Source organism: Haliotis asinina, chromosome 8 (assembly GCF_037392515.1).
Source record: "Haliotis asinina isolate JCU_RB_2024 chromosome 8, JCU_Hal_asi_v2, whole genome shotgun sequence".
Classification (NCBI taxonomy): Eukaryota; Metazoa; Mollusca; class Gastropoda; order Lepetellida; family Haliotidae; genus Haliotis; species Haliotis asinina.
Window position 1 is genome coordinate 39184287 of NC_090287.1, and position 18484 is coordinate 39202770.

Here is an 18484-nt window from a genome sequence, read left to right on the forward strand (position 1 = left end):
CAGAGGCAACCAGAGGTATTAAGTGACTTGGCAGATACATCTGATGCTCATGATGTCACTTACTTGTTTGTCTGGTCCAGACTTGACTATTTAGAGACAGCTAGTGTATTTCTGAATGTGGTCATACATGACCAAACCACTCACCCACTCACCCACTCACTCACTATTATTATTGCTTCCAATAACAATAGACCCACATATCTCCAGACAAGATTAATTGCTCTCAGTTTCCTGAAGTTGATTATCTGCCAGGAAACTAAGAGCCATAAATCTAGTACACACAGCATGCACAGTCATTATACTTTCCAGAAGCACAACAGTTCTGCAGAGAAGGTAAGGCCATATATATGATTGATGATGTAATGGGGACAACAATAATAGTCTAATAAAGTATTGTGACAGGCACATTTATCCAGGACTTCTATTACCTGCCTATAGGCAGCCTTTCCAGTCTCCTCTCAATAATGTACAAGTCAGCTTCATATTGATACTCAGAGTTGAGGAATTTTACATCAGATTTATTACAGAGAGGACCCATATCATGTCTGACATTGTTATGGCACCATGGGAAAGCTTTCCTTCTGGAAATGACAGTGATATTCATGTCCTATACTTCTCTGAGTCGCAGGAATTCTGCTAATGGAGCAATACAATCCCTTAGTGTCCTATAATTTGAAGATGTTTACATGTGTCTGCATCAGAAGAATTATCCTTTTGCTGTCAACTTTCTTTTGATCTGACAGAGTGAGTTAGTGAGTTTTGTTTTATGTGTCTTCAACAATATTCAAGTGATACCTTGACAGAGGACATGAGATATGAGCTTCAAACATTGTACCCATGTGGGGAATCAAACTCAGCTTTTGGCGTGACAAGCAAATTCTTTACCCATTAGGCTATCCATCCTTCCCTTGATCTGACAGAACTTGCCCAGTCTCTGAAATGTTCTGACAATTGAATCAATTGTTGTGATGGCTACTGAACAAATTAAATATTTGAACAAATCTGGGTTTTTTTTTTTTTCAATCTTAATGTTAAAAAATGACATAACATTACATTTATGAAGTAACCTCTTGATATGATCTGAAAGATAACTGAAAATCAACAACCAAGAATATTCTTTGCTCTCTAGGTATTGTTTTCTTCTCATCCTCCTGTTCAGTATGCTGCTACTGTCTAGACCATTTAGGGACGAACATATTCCATGATATTCCGTGAGGGGTGAGATGGTCAGAGGTCAGAGGTCAGGTCTCATATTTTAAACATTTAATTAGATTATACAGAAATATGATGCATTCTTTAAAGCAAAGACTGAGTATCTGATTTCAAGTAAAGTTTACCCCCTCCCCTCCAATTATAGTAACCTTGTTAGTTCCTTCGTCTTTTAAGAACTCCATTTGACTATTTCTATACTACTTCCATATGATAATAATCTCAGACAAGAAATTTGACATTTGCCTTTCTTGTTGCGCAACTCAAGACAGCTTTCTGACAGTTAGAATCATTTATTATGTCTGTATATTCTATTTTAACAATCTTTACTAACTGGAGTTCTGGTTGTCAACTGTGTTGTCTCAGATTTGTGGCAGCCATGACAACTGCAGAGCACAGAGCGGTTACACAACACCATGGCTGCCTTTCCCCAGGATAATGTACAGAGCTGCCATGATTCTTGTCATCTCACATTTCCCTGCCATTTGCAATGCAAAAGCTGCGCAGAGCTGCATAATCAGAGGCCATGCAGTCAATGACCTATTTACTGCTTTCTCATACATCATCAACGATGCTCTTCCGAAAAAGTTGTGTAAGGAAATTATCTTACAAAAAAACGGTAAATCAATCTTCTTGATACATAAAATTTATTTTTAAGCGGTCCAGAATAGATTGTCATAGCACCCAACAGAGACAGATATTGCATTTATGACCAAAAAAAAAAAAAAAGAATTTGTGTGTCCAATCATCCAAACATGAAATCACTTCACTTGCAACCTTTCAATCCACCTCTGTTGAGGGGCTGGTTTGCTAAATACAATTATTTGAGTTAGGGGCTTATATCATGAGGTGGGTCTTATTTAAGCTTGTCAATGAGAATGAGTATGGTTTTATGATGGTTTTAGCAATATTCCAGTACTATCAAGCAAGGGACACCAGAAATGGCCTTTATACATTTTACCCATGTGGGGAACTGAACCTAGGTCTTCAAGTGTGAAGAGCGAACACTTTAACCTTCAGCCTACCCAACAGCCAGTCAGAACAAGATTTCAGTTAGGTCAGATTGTTTTACTAAAGCAAAGATTTCAAGGTGCAGAAGTTCAAAACTTTGGAGAGAACATTAAGAATCACAGAATGGTGCTGAAACACGTAAGTAACGCAAATGTGAAACTTGCATCAGCTCAACTTTATAAATACACAGTAAGTGCTCTGTTTTCAGGTGACACATGTTCAAGTTGGCATTCTGTTTGTGATATGGCAGATTATAAAGAGAAATGTGATGTAATCAAAGCAGGTGACCAGGGTTCCGATCCACAAGCACTGCAACACTACGACCTGTTGTAAGTAGAGTTTATCACCATGATCACAGGCATACGATTGCTGTAATGCTACAAGTGCCTTATGGACTTTTTTACACTGAGCCTGAAATCAAGTTTTGATTTATCTATGGTCTTAACTGACACAAAATGTCAAATAATATTTTCACTCTGCGCTGCTCAACTATCCTAAGACCACTAACCAAAGCTTATCAGAAACAGCAGTGCAATAAAATACTTTTTTCATTTCCACTCATCCTGTGTACATCTTCCTTTAGTGTAGAAATAAAACACTCACATTCTTCCAACACTAAATTATACACAATATGCTTAATTTGTCAGGTAACAGTTCAGTCTCATAAAAAATGTAATACATACACACACAAAACACATGTAAACTGGATGAATTTTTAAACATCCACGCACTCTACTTTTAACACTTAGAAGCCATTTCCAGAAAAAGGTAAAGGGCAGACAACAGTACGACCTAGTGAAATTTTATCCATTTGAAAAGGCAAATGGCTGTTACATTTAAATACTGAGGGATATATCACAACTACACATTTGTAATGGCAGAATAGACAAAAAAACACACTTGTTAACCATTTGAACTGTTCATAGTACCGGGATATCGCCTTCATGCTCTGCTCTATATCTAAAATGGGTGGGGGTGCCAAGTAATTAAAGCATTTGGTGGTGCAAAGGAAAACGTAACACTCATACTTTAACAGAGACTTATGACAGTTGTAGCCCTACTATCGCTTTGTGAAATAGGTTCCTGGTTTGTATTTTGTGTTTGAAACCTATTTCTGATGTTGTAATCTCACTATTGCTGGAATACTGAAGGTCATGTTGAAGGTTTTGTTCTTTTCCAGAGTCTGAGGCAAAATTTTCACATCTGATATTTCAGTACTATTGTTAACATCTCACTATCTGAGTTTCAATTTGATGACTTTTATCTCTGTTAGAGATAATACCCTTGGCATAAGTCAAGCACCATGTCCATTGCTCTGTCAAAATTAGATTGACTTTCTCCCCACAATGAGGTTTGGACACATCTCCGACATCTGGCTTAGCGATAGCTGGTACTTACAGAGAGTGGCTCTTATCTTATTCAATACAGCCAGGACATTAGGGAGATGCACAGAATTGGATCAGGTCACTACAAGACCACTGTCTCATTGTCTGAATCGACAGCAAACTATATGCCAGCTTTACACTAGCTTTGACCAGCTTCACTTCCAGGAGACTGGGTACCAGTCTATGGGATAATTACTGGATTCCTGACAGTCAGAAAGAGTCAGAGCTACACACTATCTATAATGGCCATGATCAGAGGTCCAGTCTGTGGGATAATTACTGAATCTCTGACAGTCAGAAACAGTCAGAACTACACACTATTTATAATGGCAATGAGGAGAGCACCAGTCTATGGGATAATTACTGAATCTATAACAGTCAGAAACAGTCAGAACTGCACACTATTTATAATGGTCATGAGGAGAGCACCAGTTTGTGGGATAATTACTGAATCTATGACAGTCTGAAACAGTCAGACCTACACACTATTTATTATGGCCATGAGGAGAGTACCAGTCTGTGGGATAATTACTGAATCTATGACAGTCAGAAACAGTCAGAACTACACACTATTTATAATGGTCATGAGGAGAGCACCAGTATGTGGGATAATTACTGAATCTATGACAGTCAGAAACAGTCAGAACTACACACTATTTATAATGGCCATGAGGAGAGCACCAGTCTGCAGAATAATTAATGGAGTTCAGCATGATGCGAGCAAATTTTATCCAACAGGCTAACCCACTCCCTCTCCACTAAAAGAATACATAACCATTTTTCTATCAATATTGTAAGAATATAATAACTCCTACTAACATGTCCTCTATGGCAGGAACCACTAATTTAAAAGCCCCCAGTGACCACAGGAGATTATCATAAGGTAATGTAATATAACTTATAGATCCACTTCAGTCCATTTAAGCTGAATGTATGAACCCAAGCTGCCACATACATATGTGGTAGATTACTAAATCATCAAAGGAACAAAAAGTGAATTACTGAATATAATTAGATCCTGATAGGCTCGTTTATCAGTTCGATAACAGAAGGACAATTTAATGCCAACTTACTGGTGTTAAGACTGTTCTGGCAGACAAGTTCATCCCCTGTTTTTGACTTGTGGCTCTTCCAGTCATCTCCCTCGTCAGCTTGTAAGCAGGATATTGCATTCCCTTTCTGTACAATTGCTGTAAATGGAATGAATGAGACTTTAAATGACAAAACCATGTGTAACCAATTATTGCTTGAGCAAGATATCAATTCAGATTTTAACTCCAATAGAGGAATGTGTCCAGTTAAACTAATCACCATCAGCTCTCATTAATAGCGTTTATACATTTTATACAAATTATTACACAGTTTTAGGATTTCTTCGAACTATTTACGTTTTAATCAAAGTTACATAATGCATGGGTGGAATGAACACGCTGTAACGAACAAGATGAGATGCAACATTGACGGTTAATTACAGCTACTGAGTGAACCTTCTATCCCCTCTCTCTCATCACATCCTCCGAAAATAACATCAGACAGAGAAATGCCAATAAACGCAAAGTCTTGAATGAGTGTAGACACGGAAGAAACCTACACTATGTTGCCCAATGAGATCCAGGTTATATTTACATCCTATGCCTGTAAGAGGAGATTTATAATCACAGGACTGTCATTTCCATTCACTGTTCAATCACAATAGTGTCATATAGCCACAGTGAGGTGCTAAACAACAAACAATCACTCCCTTGCAAAAGGATTAAACTGACATTTCTAGAATTTGAAGATACATTAGAACATATATTGTAATGGTGAAACATTTACATACAAGTTTTTCATCCAAAACTGAGTTCCACAGGCGATATCGCCTGTGTAAGATCAGACTAGAAGATATCGTTTTGACAGTAGATTTTGCACAATGCTCTGCCAATGATATGACGTCATGAACTCGACGTCACAATCCTATGACATTGGTGCACTACAAGTCTGACTACAAGAGCTGTGTTCAGAGATGTACATTTTTCACTGAAAACTAATGAAGAATGATTTTGGATGATATATAGAATCTCACCCTCATGTCTACTGATACCAATTATATCAACACTTGTTGCTTTATCAACTTGTGTTGATATATTTGATATCAGTAGACACTTGGGTGAGACTCTCTATTTACTCTTTGACAAATGATTTTTTGTACATGTGTTTTACTGCAGCAGCCCTCAATATTCCAGCTAAATGACCTGCAAATAGCCTGTCCCCACCAAAAATTGGGAGTCAGCAGCAACAGCCATCCACGTCATCAGGTGTGATGACACAACTTGACCCATATATCATAACCACATATTCTTCATAAGGTCTTACTTGTCAACAAACCCATTTGTTTTGGGGTTTTTTTTTGTACAAGTATTATATTTGTTTGTTTGACATCATGCTCAACAGTATTTCCAGCTTTGAGTATTTGACTTTAGTCTGTGGCCTACACAATTCAGTGATTGATATTATGAGCAATGACTGATGACATCAGGCTATGACGATAGGCAATGAACAATCCAAGCCAACCAATATAGTAATCTCTTATGACCAACATTGGTTAGTGGGGACCAATTCTGTCACAAGTCACCATGAATGTTCAACATTGTATGGATTGTGGCAGGGGAATGGAATAGTGTTGGAGAATACCTGAATGACAGACACTTGATGTAGAAAAATTTCTTTCGTGATGAAAGCGAGTTAAATCTTGGAAGGCACTTTTCTCACACTGCAGGAGAGCTAAGTCTCAAGACATTTCCCTAACACACTTGGTGAGCTATACCTCTGCTGGTATTTCTCTCACAGACCAGGTGAGCTGAATCTCAAGAACCATTTCCCTTACAAACCAGGCGAGGTGTATCTTGGCAGGTATTTCTTTCACAGACCAGGTGAGCTAAATGTCAAGGCATTTCTCTCATGGAGTTTGAATAGGGTGCACATGACCCCATTTGCTTAAATCAGCTTAATAATTCACACATCTTTACGGTAATAAAGTCAAACCTCTTAAAAATTTCATCATGACTCACAGTTTTATTATCTTGCTGCATGACAGAAAGAAATTATCAGAACCAACTGGAAGCATGAAATGAGATCCAAGAACACATAATGGTGGACAAAAAGCATGTTCTAAACGTTGTCATCCGTTTCAAGAGCATTCACAATTGTCAACCACAGAGATGCATCATTGACTTCCAGAGTAGTTTGTCTGCAATGCAGCAGATGTATTGATATGGTATTCTGGAAGAATCATTTATCACCTCTTAAACAGTTGTTGGGCAAAAACCAACATTTCTTTGTCCTCTGATTGTTTATCAGTCTACTTTTGATGGGGATATTTGAATATTTCCATGACACACCAAACCGATTTTCATAACATGTCATGTGCAAGTTTAAACAGGATGATCTGACTAGCCTATCAGATGATGAGAGTATCACTGTTTCACAGTTTTAGTCATTATGTCCATACAGTGACCACAGGAGTCACATACCTCTACACATTTCTTGCCACTGAAACTTCCTTTCAAATGGGCAGTAAGACTAGGGGTGAAGTATTTCGTTTTCATTAAGCGATGGTAGGGTAGGGTAGAGCACTGGCTTGGAAGCCTATGGTTTATTTTGTCATTAGTTATGACTTATTGTTATTACGGCTCGTAGCGTAGCAAAAAAGTTAAAGCATTCACTCATCACACCAAAGACCTGGGCTCGAATCCACACATGGTTTTAAATGTGTGAAGTCCATTTCTGGTTCTCCTGCTGTGATGTTGCTGGAATATTGCTAAAAACAGTGTAGAACCAAATTCACTCAGTCATGAAGTGACCAGGAATGATGTTCATTTTCATGATGTGACCTGGAATGAAGTGCATTGTCATGAAGTGACCAGGAATGAGGTTGCATGTTTTTTCATGATGTGACTAGGAATGATGTTGTACTTTTTCATGATATGACCAAGGGTGACGTAAGTGTTCATGATGTGACGAGGAATGAGTTGTACTGTTTTATAAAGTGACCGAGAATGATGTACTTTTTCATGATGTGACTAAGAATGAAGTTGTATTTTTTCATGAAGCGACCAGGAATGATGTGTCACAATTTTACAGGCACTTCATTCAAAGTTTCAAATGTACAGTGCTCTAAAATCTTTCACAAAAATGGATTTTTTTTCAGTTATAGATGACTAGAATTAAACCCACAACCTCCTGATCAGCAGTCAAAACTCAAACAGGGAACTGGTAGAATATAGGTGCTTGAGGATACAGAGGTTTAGTATATATTTCCTTGCCAGATAATACTTTTCAAGTTGTATTTAAGTGATAACTCACTTTCATACCTTATATCACGCATAAATATCAATTAATGTTGATTCAAAGTATATATATGTCTGAGGATTCCTTTCTTCTTGACTTTGGTGGAAGGCCTAGAACCAATATAGTCAGATTTGGTTCCCTTGTGGCTTTAACATTTTCCACAAAACCTCTTGGGCACATTTTCTCCAATAAATATAACATGGTTAAGCAGGAATTGTGAAAGTTTATCACACAAAGATGTGAATTTTACCATGAATTTCGTCCTCAGTTTTGAGATCAAAGGAAAGTTGTGAGCTTCAAAAAATAAAAAAAATTTAAAGTTTGTTACCATTCATGAGAAAACGTTATTTAGCTGAAATAAAAAAAAAATTGAATGGTAATGAGCTTTCTATGTGGTTTCAATCTTGTTGTGAAGATGAACATAGAAGGAAAATTAATGTATTAAGAAAAGTTTAGTGTTGTCATTTTAAGATCAGTTCTAACTTGTTCAAATGTAACACGATTCGTACCCACATCTAACCCACTCATCCGCTGACTTTGTGCCCTTGTGAATCGGTGCCTCATTTTGAGAGTGTAGGTTCGAATCCTGGATTGGATTCAACCCAAACTACTAGAATTTGTGTTTTACAGAAAAGTGTCATCCCAAATACAACATGTGTAAAGCTGAGTCCTGTCCTTTACATGCTGAAAAAGGCATCTGAAAAAAAATGAAAAAGAGGTGTTTCCATAGAAGTTAAGATGCCTTCATTACTGCACAGATTTACAACTCTGGTCTAAAGATGCCAAGCACATTTGGAACCACATGCCCAGAATGTATGACTCTGACAGATAAACTGTATCATCAACAATGTTTGAGCCTGCATCCCTGAAGGCAATGCTAATCATAGTGTGACAATGATATATTGCCTTGATGTTGCCATGACTAGATGTTTTATCAATGGAAATGTGTTAGGAAAGTAGCATCGACTGGAGGAGGATGTGGCCATTGAGCCCCCAGACTCTGCATGAAAAACGTGATGAATGGTAGTCAGTCCAGACTATTTCCCTTATGACTGATTATATGGTTTTGTGCTGGGGATTAGAAACCACAGCTAGCAAGCGATATGATCAGAAGCAGCAGACACTTTTTGTTGAAGAATGGTTGCAATACCTGAGATATTTTGACATCAAAACGTGCTCACTGTTGTTTATTGTACCACAATGTCTAACAGTTCTAATTTAAACAGACACAGATTTATTAGCATCTTACAGTTCTTACTTGGCGACATTGACTGATATACCCTATGATGGCCATGAAGGCGCTGTGCTTGTACAAAACCATGAACCAAGGCTAACTTGAACCTCATTATAAAGAATAATGAGTGAGTGAGTTCACTTTTACACTGCTCTTCTTTCACTCAATATTCCAGCAATATCTCTGCAGTAGACACCAGAAATGGGCTTCACAAATTGTACCCATGTAGGGAATCGAACCTGCATCCTCGGCAGAATGAGCTAGGCTACTCCACCACTGCTATTATGAAGAATAACAAGGTATCAAAACAAGAATATACCAATGGTATAACTTAGAGCAATGAGTCTATGGTGTCAATCCAAGAAAAAATCTACCCCTCAAGGTCACGGGGTAGAATAGGCCTTCAGCAACCCATGCTTGCCATAAAAGGCGACTATGCTTGTCGTAAGAGGCAACTAACAGGATTCAGTGGTCAGGCTCGCTGACTTGGTTGACACATGGTTGCCACATGGATTCCCAATTGTGCAGATCGATGCTCATGTTGTTGGTCACTGGATTATCTGGCCCACACTCGATTATTTACAGACCACCGTCATATAGTTGGAATATTGCTGAGTGCAGCGTAAAACTAAACTCACTCTCTCACACAAAGAAACAATCAAGAATGAACAATATCAGCTGTCCCATCAAAAAAACAAATGAACAGACAATGGACCACCAAATCCCCATATCACACAATGCTCACAACAAAGAAGTACGCACTCTGCTGCCAGCTTATTGTCCAAGATAAAGAAATGACTACTGTTTCAAACAGAATATCTTGCACGTTCTTTAAGTCCTTCCAAGTTTGAAAGGTCACAGCCGCAAGCTTATTTAATGATCTTGTCATAGTAAAACAATTTGCCCTATTTTTTTGGTGGATGTTTTTTTCAGAATGTGTTTCAGAAGTAGTCTTGCCAATGTCTTCCCTGGAAGATGTGCGACTTATAAAGCTTCTTGGCTTCACACTTAAAGCCTCAGGCTTCACATATGGTTTGTCCTTATGTTTTTCTTATGTCTCTCATTGTTTCTAGGCTTTATACAGGGTTTCTTGTCTCTCATTGTTTCTAGGCTTTATACAGGGTTTCTTGTCTCTCATAGTTTCTAGGCTTTATACAGGGTTTCTTGTCTCTCATAGTTTCTAGGCTTTATACAGGGTTTCTTGTCTCTCACAGTTTCTAGGCTTCATACAGGGTTTCTTGTCTCTCACAGTTTCTAGGCTTCACATACCTTACCTACTATCAAACGCAAGGCATATGAACACACATGTTGGCACCTAGGACGTTCTAGCGTTTTAAACCCATATTTAAAAATGCCATTTCCACACATGGAATTAATCCCAACTCACATACTGTGGACATATTTATTTCTACCTTGACAGTTTTCATAAGTGACTGATTTCTCTAACCATCAATATCAACTCAAACAAATAATACTGCTTGCAGTGAGGAACATCCTGAGGAACATGTCGAGCTAAACTTGAAAACGAAAAAATCAATGTTCTTAAGAGACACTCTAGTCTGGCACTAGATCTAGATATGGAAACTAAGTTTCCCCGGAAACAGATTTGGCAGTACAGTAATAAAGTCTAATTCAAAATGTGTTTTTTAATGCCTTAACGCACAGGCTTTATGCAGAAATATGAAAAAAGAATTTTCTATTTTATTTTTCAAGCACTTTTAAGAATAAAAGTTTGGTTTTCATGCTGGTTTATGACTGTATGGTGTCACCAGATAAAAAAAATAATTTGAATATTTTTTTTTTCAAATTTCCTGGTAAATCCTCCCAGAATACAAGAGGAGTTGGTAACAATGACTTGCAATACTGTCCAAAAGCCAAACTGTCTATGTGAATAGTTTTGAGATGTTGCTCATTAAGCAGATTTAATGACAAAATCTGTTTCAAAAGCACTGCTTAATTTAAAATTAATGTTCCTTGAGTGGTTGACTGAGGCAAGTGAACCTTAACTAGATCAGATAGCAGTCGTTATAATGTTCCATTTACCTCAATACATTCACAGAAATGTCCTATTGATTACATGCCTTGCTGCTCACAGTTGCCTGTAGGTTGTAACTGCTGTGATCCGTTTCTATAGCCTTGTCCAGCTTGGTTCTATAGCTTTATCCTTCTAGGTTCTATCACGTTACCTGCCTAGTTCTATAGACTTGTCCTTCCCGGTTCCTTAGCTTTGTCCTTCCTAGTTCTGTATCACTGTCCTTCTTGGTTCTATAGCTTTATCCTTCTAGGTTCTATCACCTTACCTGTCTAGTTCTATAGCCTTGTCCTTCCCGGTTCCTTAGCTTTGTCCTTCCTAGTTCTGTAGCCTTGTCCATCTTGGTTCTATAGCTTTATCCTTCCCAGTTGTATAACCTGGCCCTTCCCAGTTCTAAATCATTCTCCTTCTTGGTTCAATAGCTTTATCCTTCCCAGTTCTATAACCTGGTCCCTCCCAGTTCTTTATCATTCTCCTTCTTGGTTTGATAGATATGTCCTTCCTGGTTCTACATCCTTCTCCTTCTTGGTTCGATAACTTTGTCGTTCCCAAATCTTCAGCCTTTTCTTGCTATAGCTCACACTAGGTGATCAATGACTACCAGTCTAAATTCATCAATAAAGTTAAAAAAAAGACACAATATAGAGCATCAATACCAAAAATACTTTGCTTTGATGATCCTCACACAATAGATTCCATTTGGTCTAAAGGGCAAAATAGGTGTTAAAACCACACAAGTGGAGCAGTGAAATTCTGCAATGACACCAGCTGTATATCAGATTGGGATGCATAACTGTTAACAGGTAGGTGTTGATTTGATTAAGGCAAAATGAACCATTGGTGTCATTATAAATATTGTCCTAGAACACTAGATTGGAGATGTCAGTACTTTTTGTGGTGATTGAATTATGTTGCCCATTTGCATGAAATGCTATGCCAGATCTGACCTTAATCCACAACCAGACAAAGTGAGCTTGTAGCTAATCTCTCCTCTCCAGCAATCACCAGCTGCTCCTGCTTAGGCACAATCCCTTCCTCTGCAAACTCAGATGCCTCTTGTAAGAAATGGACGACTACATGAACATTTAATTAAGATGAAAGTCTTGAAAATCCTGGCATGTGTGCTCTGTCTTCACACACTATCAATTACACTGACATGGGAAGCTTCATAAACAACTTCATTCAGAGTATTAATATTGTTTGAGAAATCAATTATTTGCTTGTTTGTTGTTGTTTGCCACACACAATGATATTCCAGCAGTCTGCTGATCATTGAGTCTTGACAGACAAGCCAATGATTGATATCATGAGCATCCATCTAACATGATTGAGTGAGTTTAGTTTTACGCTGCAACTCCAGCCGTATGGCAGCGGTCTGTAAATAATTGAGTCTGGAGCAGACAATCCAGTGACCAACAACATGAACATTGATCTGCGCAATGGGGAACTGATGACATGTGTCAACCAAGTCAACCAGCCTTACCACCCGATCCCATTTGTCGCCTCTTACGACAAGCTGAGTCACCTTTTATGGCAAGCATGGGTTGCTGAAGGGCTATTCTACCCTAGGACCTTCATGGGTATCCATCTAACATAAACAGTATGACACCACCCAATCCTGCTAGTCACCTCTTATGACAATCAGGGTATGCTACCGATAAATTCCTCTCCAGAATTCATGATTCAGAGTGAAACAATAAAATACATGACAGGGAAAGACTCTTGGCATACTTATTTCCATATCTGTTGTATGATATTAGAGGGTTTGAGAGTGAGGGTAGGGTGATTCAAGCATGAAACCACTGTATCTGTGAGTATTTTAGTCAGGTTATAGGAATGAGCAAGTAAGGATTTACTTTAGACTGACATTTCACTTGCATAAAGGCCATCCGGCCTATGTAGAGATCATTCAGCTTATCTTGTTGAGATGGCAAGCAGGAACCTGGACCAGCTGAACATGATGGTGATATTTGATGGCTGATTGAGCTACTTCATTAAAGCCAGACATCATCTCAACTAACACCTCAATGGTCAAGTGGATAGAGCGTCTGCCCTTAGAGAAGGTCAGTGGTTCAATTCCACGTAATACTGAACAAGATTACATGAAGGTACTGGTTGTGTTCCTCCTTGACTTTTGGCATTATTGGAGTAGAACAAGGATTGGTTAGCTAAGTATTATGGAATAAAACAGGGTCTGATTGTCTCAGCATTACGTGGACAAAACAAAGATTGGTCATCCCAGCTTTGTGGGGATAAAACAATTAATAAATTAATGTCTAACAACTTCTGCTTTACTGCATTTCTCATAAATTCCAGGTAGTCTCTGATGCTGGTATCAAGCTGAACTGATCACAACCAAGTGATAACAGTCACAGATAATCGATCTCTTGGGAGAAGCAGCAAATTTCCTTTTCATTTCCTCACCAATTTCTGTAATGCCAATCAAACGGTGAATGAACATTGTCTGCAATTACCAATGTACTGACATCTTTAACAAGTATGATAAGTCATGCAATGATGTCAGTATACATTAAGACACATGAGAGACACCAACATGAGCTTCACATTCTGTACCCAAGACAGGAATCGAACCAGGTATTCGCCATAATCAATGAACAGTGACATGTTTATAATTATACATGTTGAGAAAACTTCATCTTGGAAAACTCACTTGTTACAAATAAGGTGTTAGTACACCTACAGAATTCTGGACATCTACCAGCCATACTGTTTAGTGTCATGTCGCCCTCACACTAACCTAACCCTGAGCCTAAACCTTGCCCTAACCTTTGAACCCTGTTATTTTGGGAGCAGTTTCAAAGCAACATAATATTTTAAAAGGTTAAATGTCAGCTGTTCCCTAAAGTCTACCATAATTTTAAAGTTTACATTTCCAGCTGGCCTTAAAACACCTTTGTCATATTTGGTGCTTCTTTGAAGACAATTATTGCCAGGATTTTGCACAGAAATGGGTGTTGATGTTGATTATTGATTTTTGCTTAGCTGGGTCACCTCGTTCGCGGAGGAAATAGTCTGACGCCTAAAGCCAATAAACTGACTTCAGAGGGTGGTAACGAAACTCACAGAAGAGGATGCCTAATGCGCTACTCATGTGAGCTCTTGGCAAATCATGAGTTGTCGAACTAATTGAGACATCCTCTCTGGAAAAATATCTTAGCCTTTCTGTATGTTATATAACACCATCCTCTTTATAAACTATATTAAGTCAGCCTTTTTGTCTGAAAGGTACAGGTGGATATAACCATATATGAAATACACTGCTTATAATCAGCTTCTCTGCAAATGATACCATGCCACATTCATTGGTGAATTCATATTTTACTTTAAGACATTTACAATACAGTGGAAACTGTCGAATCCAGCACTCATTGGGACTGAGGAAATAATCCACTTTAGGCAATGTGTTGGATTGCAGAGCATATGATATAAAGAACAAACCACTGATGGGACTTGGATTTTGTGCCGGTGTTGACAACTTGATGGATTAGACAGATGCCGTTTTTTACAGCTTCCACAGTATTTACAATATACTGCTTGAAATGTTGCATCCACTTCTTCACAAGCAAAACACTTTTACGTACAATATCAAGTCTGTTTAAGTGTCTGGAGTATACAGGTGAATGTATATTATATACCACAGTATATGAAATATATTATCATCTGCATAATATATAATGTCATTGTTATCGCTTTGTATAGAATTAGAATTCAAGCTACAAGTATCAATTTATACCTAATTAGATCACAACCTATTCAGGTAATGTCTAATGTCAGCCACTTTGTTAGAATATGCTAGAACATAATATAAGTATTATTGTATACATAATGTCAACCTGTTATTCACAAATTCTTTATGTATCAGTTCATTTTGTATCAACCTCTGGTCTATACATCTTGTGTTAATATCTTGTAATAATATTGTGTTAATTTTGTATCAACCTCTGGTCTATACATCTTGTGTTAATATCTTGTAATAACATTGTCAACACTTTGTATCAGCCTCGGGTCTTTACATCTTGTGTTTATATCTTATAATACCATTGTGTTAATTCTGTATCAGCCCCTGGTCTTTACATCTTGTGTTTATATCTTATAATACCATTGTGTTAGTTCTGTATCAGCCCCTGGTCTTTACATCTTGTGTTTATATCTTATAATACCATTGTGTTAATTCTATATCAGCCCCTGGTCTTTACATCTTGTGTTCATATCTTACAAAACCATTGTGTTAATTCTGTATCAGCCCCTGGTCTTTACATCTTGTGTTAATATCTTGTAATAACATTATCACTTTGTATCAGCCTATGGTCTTTACATCTTGTGTTAATATCTTATAATACTATTGCGTCAGAGTATCATATTTTAACATATTTTTTCTGGTCCTATTTTTCTTAAGATAGCAAATAATGCAAATATCCATACAATTGAATGCTAAAAAAACATTCACACATTCAGGATTTGAAATAGTTAAGTGAAGTCATAAGTTTAATGGTTGTATGAATGAAGTACACAGCAGACGAAATAGAAAATGACATGGGAATACAGGAGAGGAACATAGCGGAGACAGGAAAGAAAATAGTACGAATTGATGAAAAGATTGGTTTGGTTTGCAAACATCTTATTGTAATATGTAATATTGTATCAACATCTTGAATTAGCACTTTGTGTCAATATATTTTAATAGCTTATCTTAATATCTAATCTATCGCACAGACCCTGAAGTAAGTATATCCAAGGAAGCCCATGCAAGTCTAGAAAATGTGGCAAGTTTAGATTTCTTTTGCTGAAAATTAAGAAAGTATCAAGGATCCAATTTCATTATATTATTTTTTTTAAATATGAACTTTTTTTCAGTAAAATATATTCATTTCAGAGACTAGTTGTTAGTCTACGAAACATCAAACATTGACATTTTGTCTCACGATGTTAACATTATCAACTAACATCCTCTGTAACACCTTGTCTTAACATCTTGTACTTACACATGAAACAGATGGTGGAGTAAAACCAAGCATGAGTGCCACATGCTCTCAGTCAAAACATCAATCACAAGTTCACCGATCTGCAAGGTGGCCACTTTATCATGAATATTTATACCCTGACTGTCAAACTCACATATGCTGACCCTGGATTAACAATTGTGCATACTTGTAAAATAAAATGTTATTCCAAACTGAGCTGAATTGGGCAATGGCACAAAGAATCCATTGATCAGGTAATGTGCTATAAATAAACATTAAAATCTACATGTGAGAAATTTGATAATTAGCAACTCATTAAACACATACAGAGTTCACGAAGGTGTTTCAAAGTAACAGGACCCAATGTCCTGTAAGTTTCAGATTTCTGTCTGACCCACTGAAAATTCACAGGACCCACAGAATAAAGTTAAACAAACATTCCAGGTTCAGCATTTCTTATATTTGACATTGAAACTATTAACATTATATGATAACAAACAGAAAATGTATAAACAGCAAACATGTGTCACATGCCTCAAGTAACAACTTCACACAAAGACATTGTGAAATATTCAGTCGGACACTCGGGCTGGCGGGTTGATTATTTCTATCTGACCACTGGTGAATCTGCCAGATTTGTCAGAGGGTCAGACGCTATTCGTGAACACTGCACATATTGTTCACTGATCATCCACAAAATGCATAATCAGTATAAATTCTACTTCAAGATTAGGCAGTGTATGTCTTGCTTTACAAGATTTCAGACTTGTGTGGAATAAGGGAGTTTAGGTTACTGCTGCTTTCAACAGTACTTCAGCCGTATGAAACAGCAACCTAAAGAGACACAGATATGTTAACAATCCATGAACAAGAGTGTGGTGCTGATAAAGGTAACTTGTAAGTGAGTTTAGTTTATTGCATTGTTTAACAATATTCCAGCAATATGGTAGGGGCACCAGAAATGGGCTTCACACATTGTGCCCATGTGGAGACTGGAACCTGACAAACATTCCTGTCACTGTAACAGAACAATCAAGGGAGATGTGGGATTTAAGCCCATACACATACGCTTATGTTTTGCCTGTGTAAAACAAGTCTACACAGAGGGTGATAGCAAGGACTCTGAGCCATTCATGTTCCTTGTGTGCTTAGATGCTACGGAATGGGTCTGAAAGGCCATACTTATGGGCAACAGAATTGAGAGAGTAAGTTGGGTTTTATACCGATATTAGCAATATCCCAGCAATATCATGCCGGAGTACACCAGAAATGGGCATCACACATTGTACCCATGTAGGGAATCAAACCAGGGCACTCAGTTGGATGAGAAAATGCTTTGACCACTAGGCTACTTCACCATCTGACAGGAAGAGGAGGTGAAGTGAGTGCATGTTGTTTTTGCCAAGCCATCAGTTTTCCACCAATGTCACAAAAGCCTGTAAATAATGAAATCAATGTTTTGTGCTCGTTTCCACCCAAATGTTTACTGCAGTCCCAAAATATCCAAGTAAGAGAACTCATCTGTGTGCTTATATATAATATACTTTATCACCTGCAGATAAATAATGATTTTAGCGCTACTCAAAATACCATTGTCATGTGGCAAAATGTTGGTATTTACGACCTGTGAATAATGTGGCATGTGCTCCCATTGCACATTATGTCACTTATAATTACTACAATTACTAACAGTTATTCAACATTCTACATATTACAACACTCATTTCGTGTGGTAAAGCACAATATACATATTTAAATACCCATTTAGTGGTGAGAGGCATCAATCTACATATCATGTTCCCCAGTAGGTGGTGCAAGGTCGTTATACAAATTATCACATCACCAGCTGTAAAGAGTAATGATAAAGAAAAAGAGTCTGATATTTACGATACCATAAGAAATCATTACTGGCATGTCATGATAAGCTGTCATGTCAGGAAACATGGCATAACAGTAAATCTTTGCACTTATAGGGGGCATCCAGTGCCATCATTAGACACCATCAAGTCAAACATATAGGGCAGCAAGTACTATCACTAGGCATCAGCAAGTGCAACATACAGGCCAACATGTGCCAATGACAGACATCAACATGTCCAATGCAATGGGTAGCACATGCCATTGTTATACACCAACAAGTGCAACATAATGGGCAGCAAGTGACATTGGTGGATATAGCAACGTGTGCGACATACAGGCAAGCAAGTGCCATTGACAGACATCAACATGTGCAACACAATGGGCAGAACATGCTATTAACATTAACAAGTGCAACATACAGGCCAGCAAGTGCCATTTTTGG

The 18484-nt window shown here is 37.7% G+C and overlaps 1 protein-coding gene across 1 annotated transcript in view; it reads right to left on the reverse strand.

The window, feature by feature from the left end:
* The window catches only part of LOC137294606 (endothelial PAS domain-containing protein 1-like), a 146883-nt gene that overhangs the window by 40796 nt on the left and 87603 nt on the right, over positions 1-18484 (reverse strand). The window contains exon 4 of the mRNA XM_067825663.1: positions 4679-4795. Coding sequence (XP_067681764.1) covers positions 4679-4795 — 117 coding nt within the window. The remainder of the gene's footprint in view (positions 1-4678; positions 4796-18484) is intronic.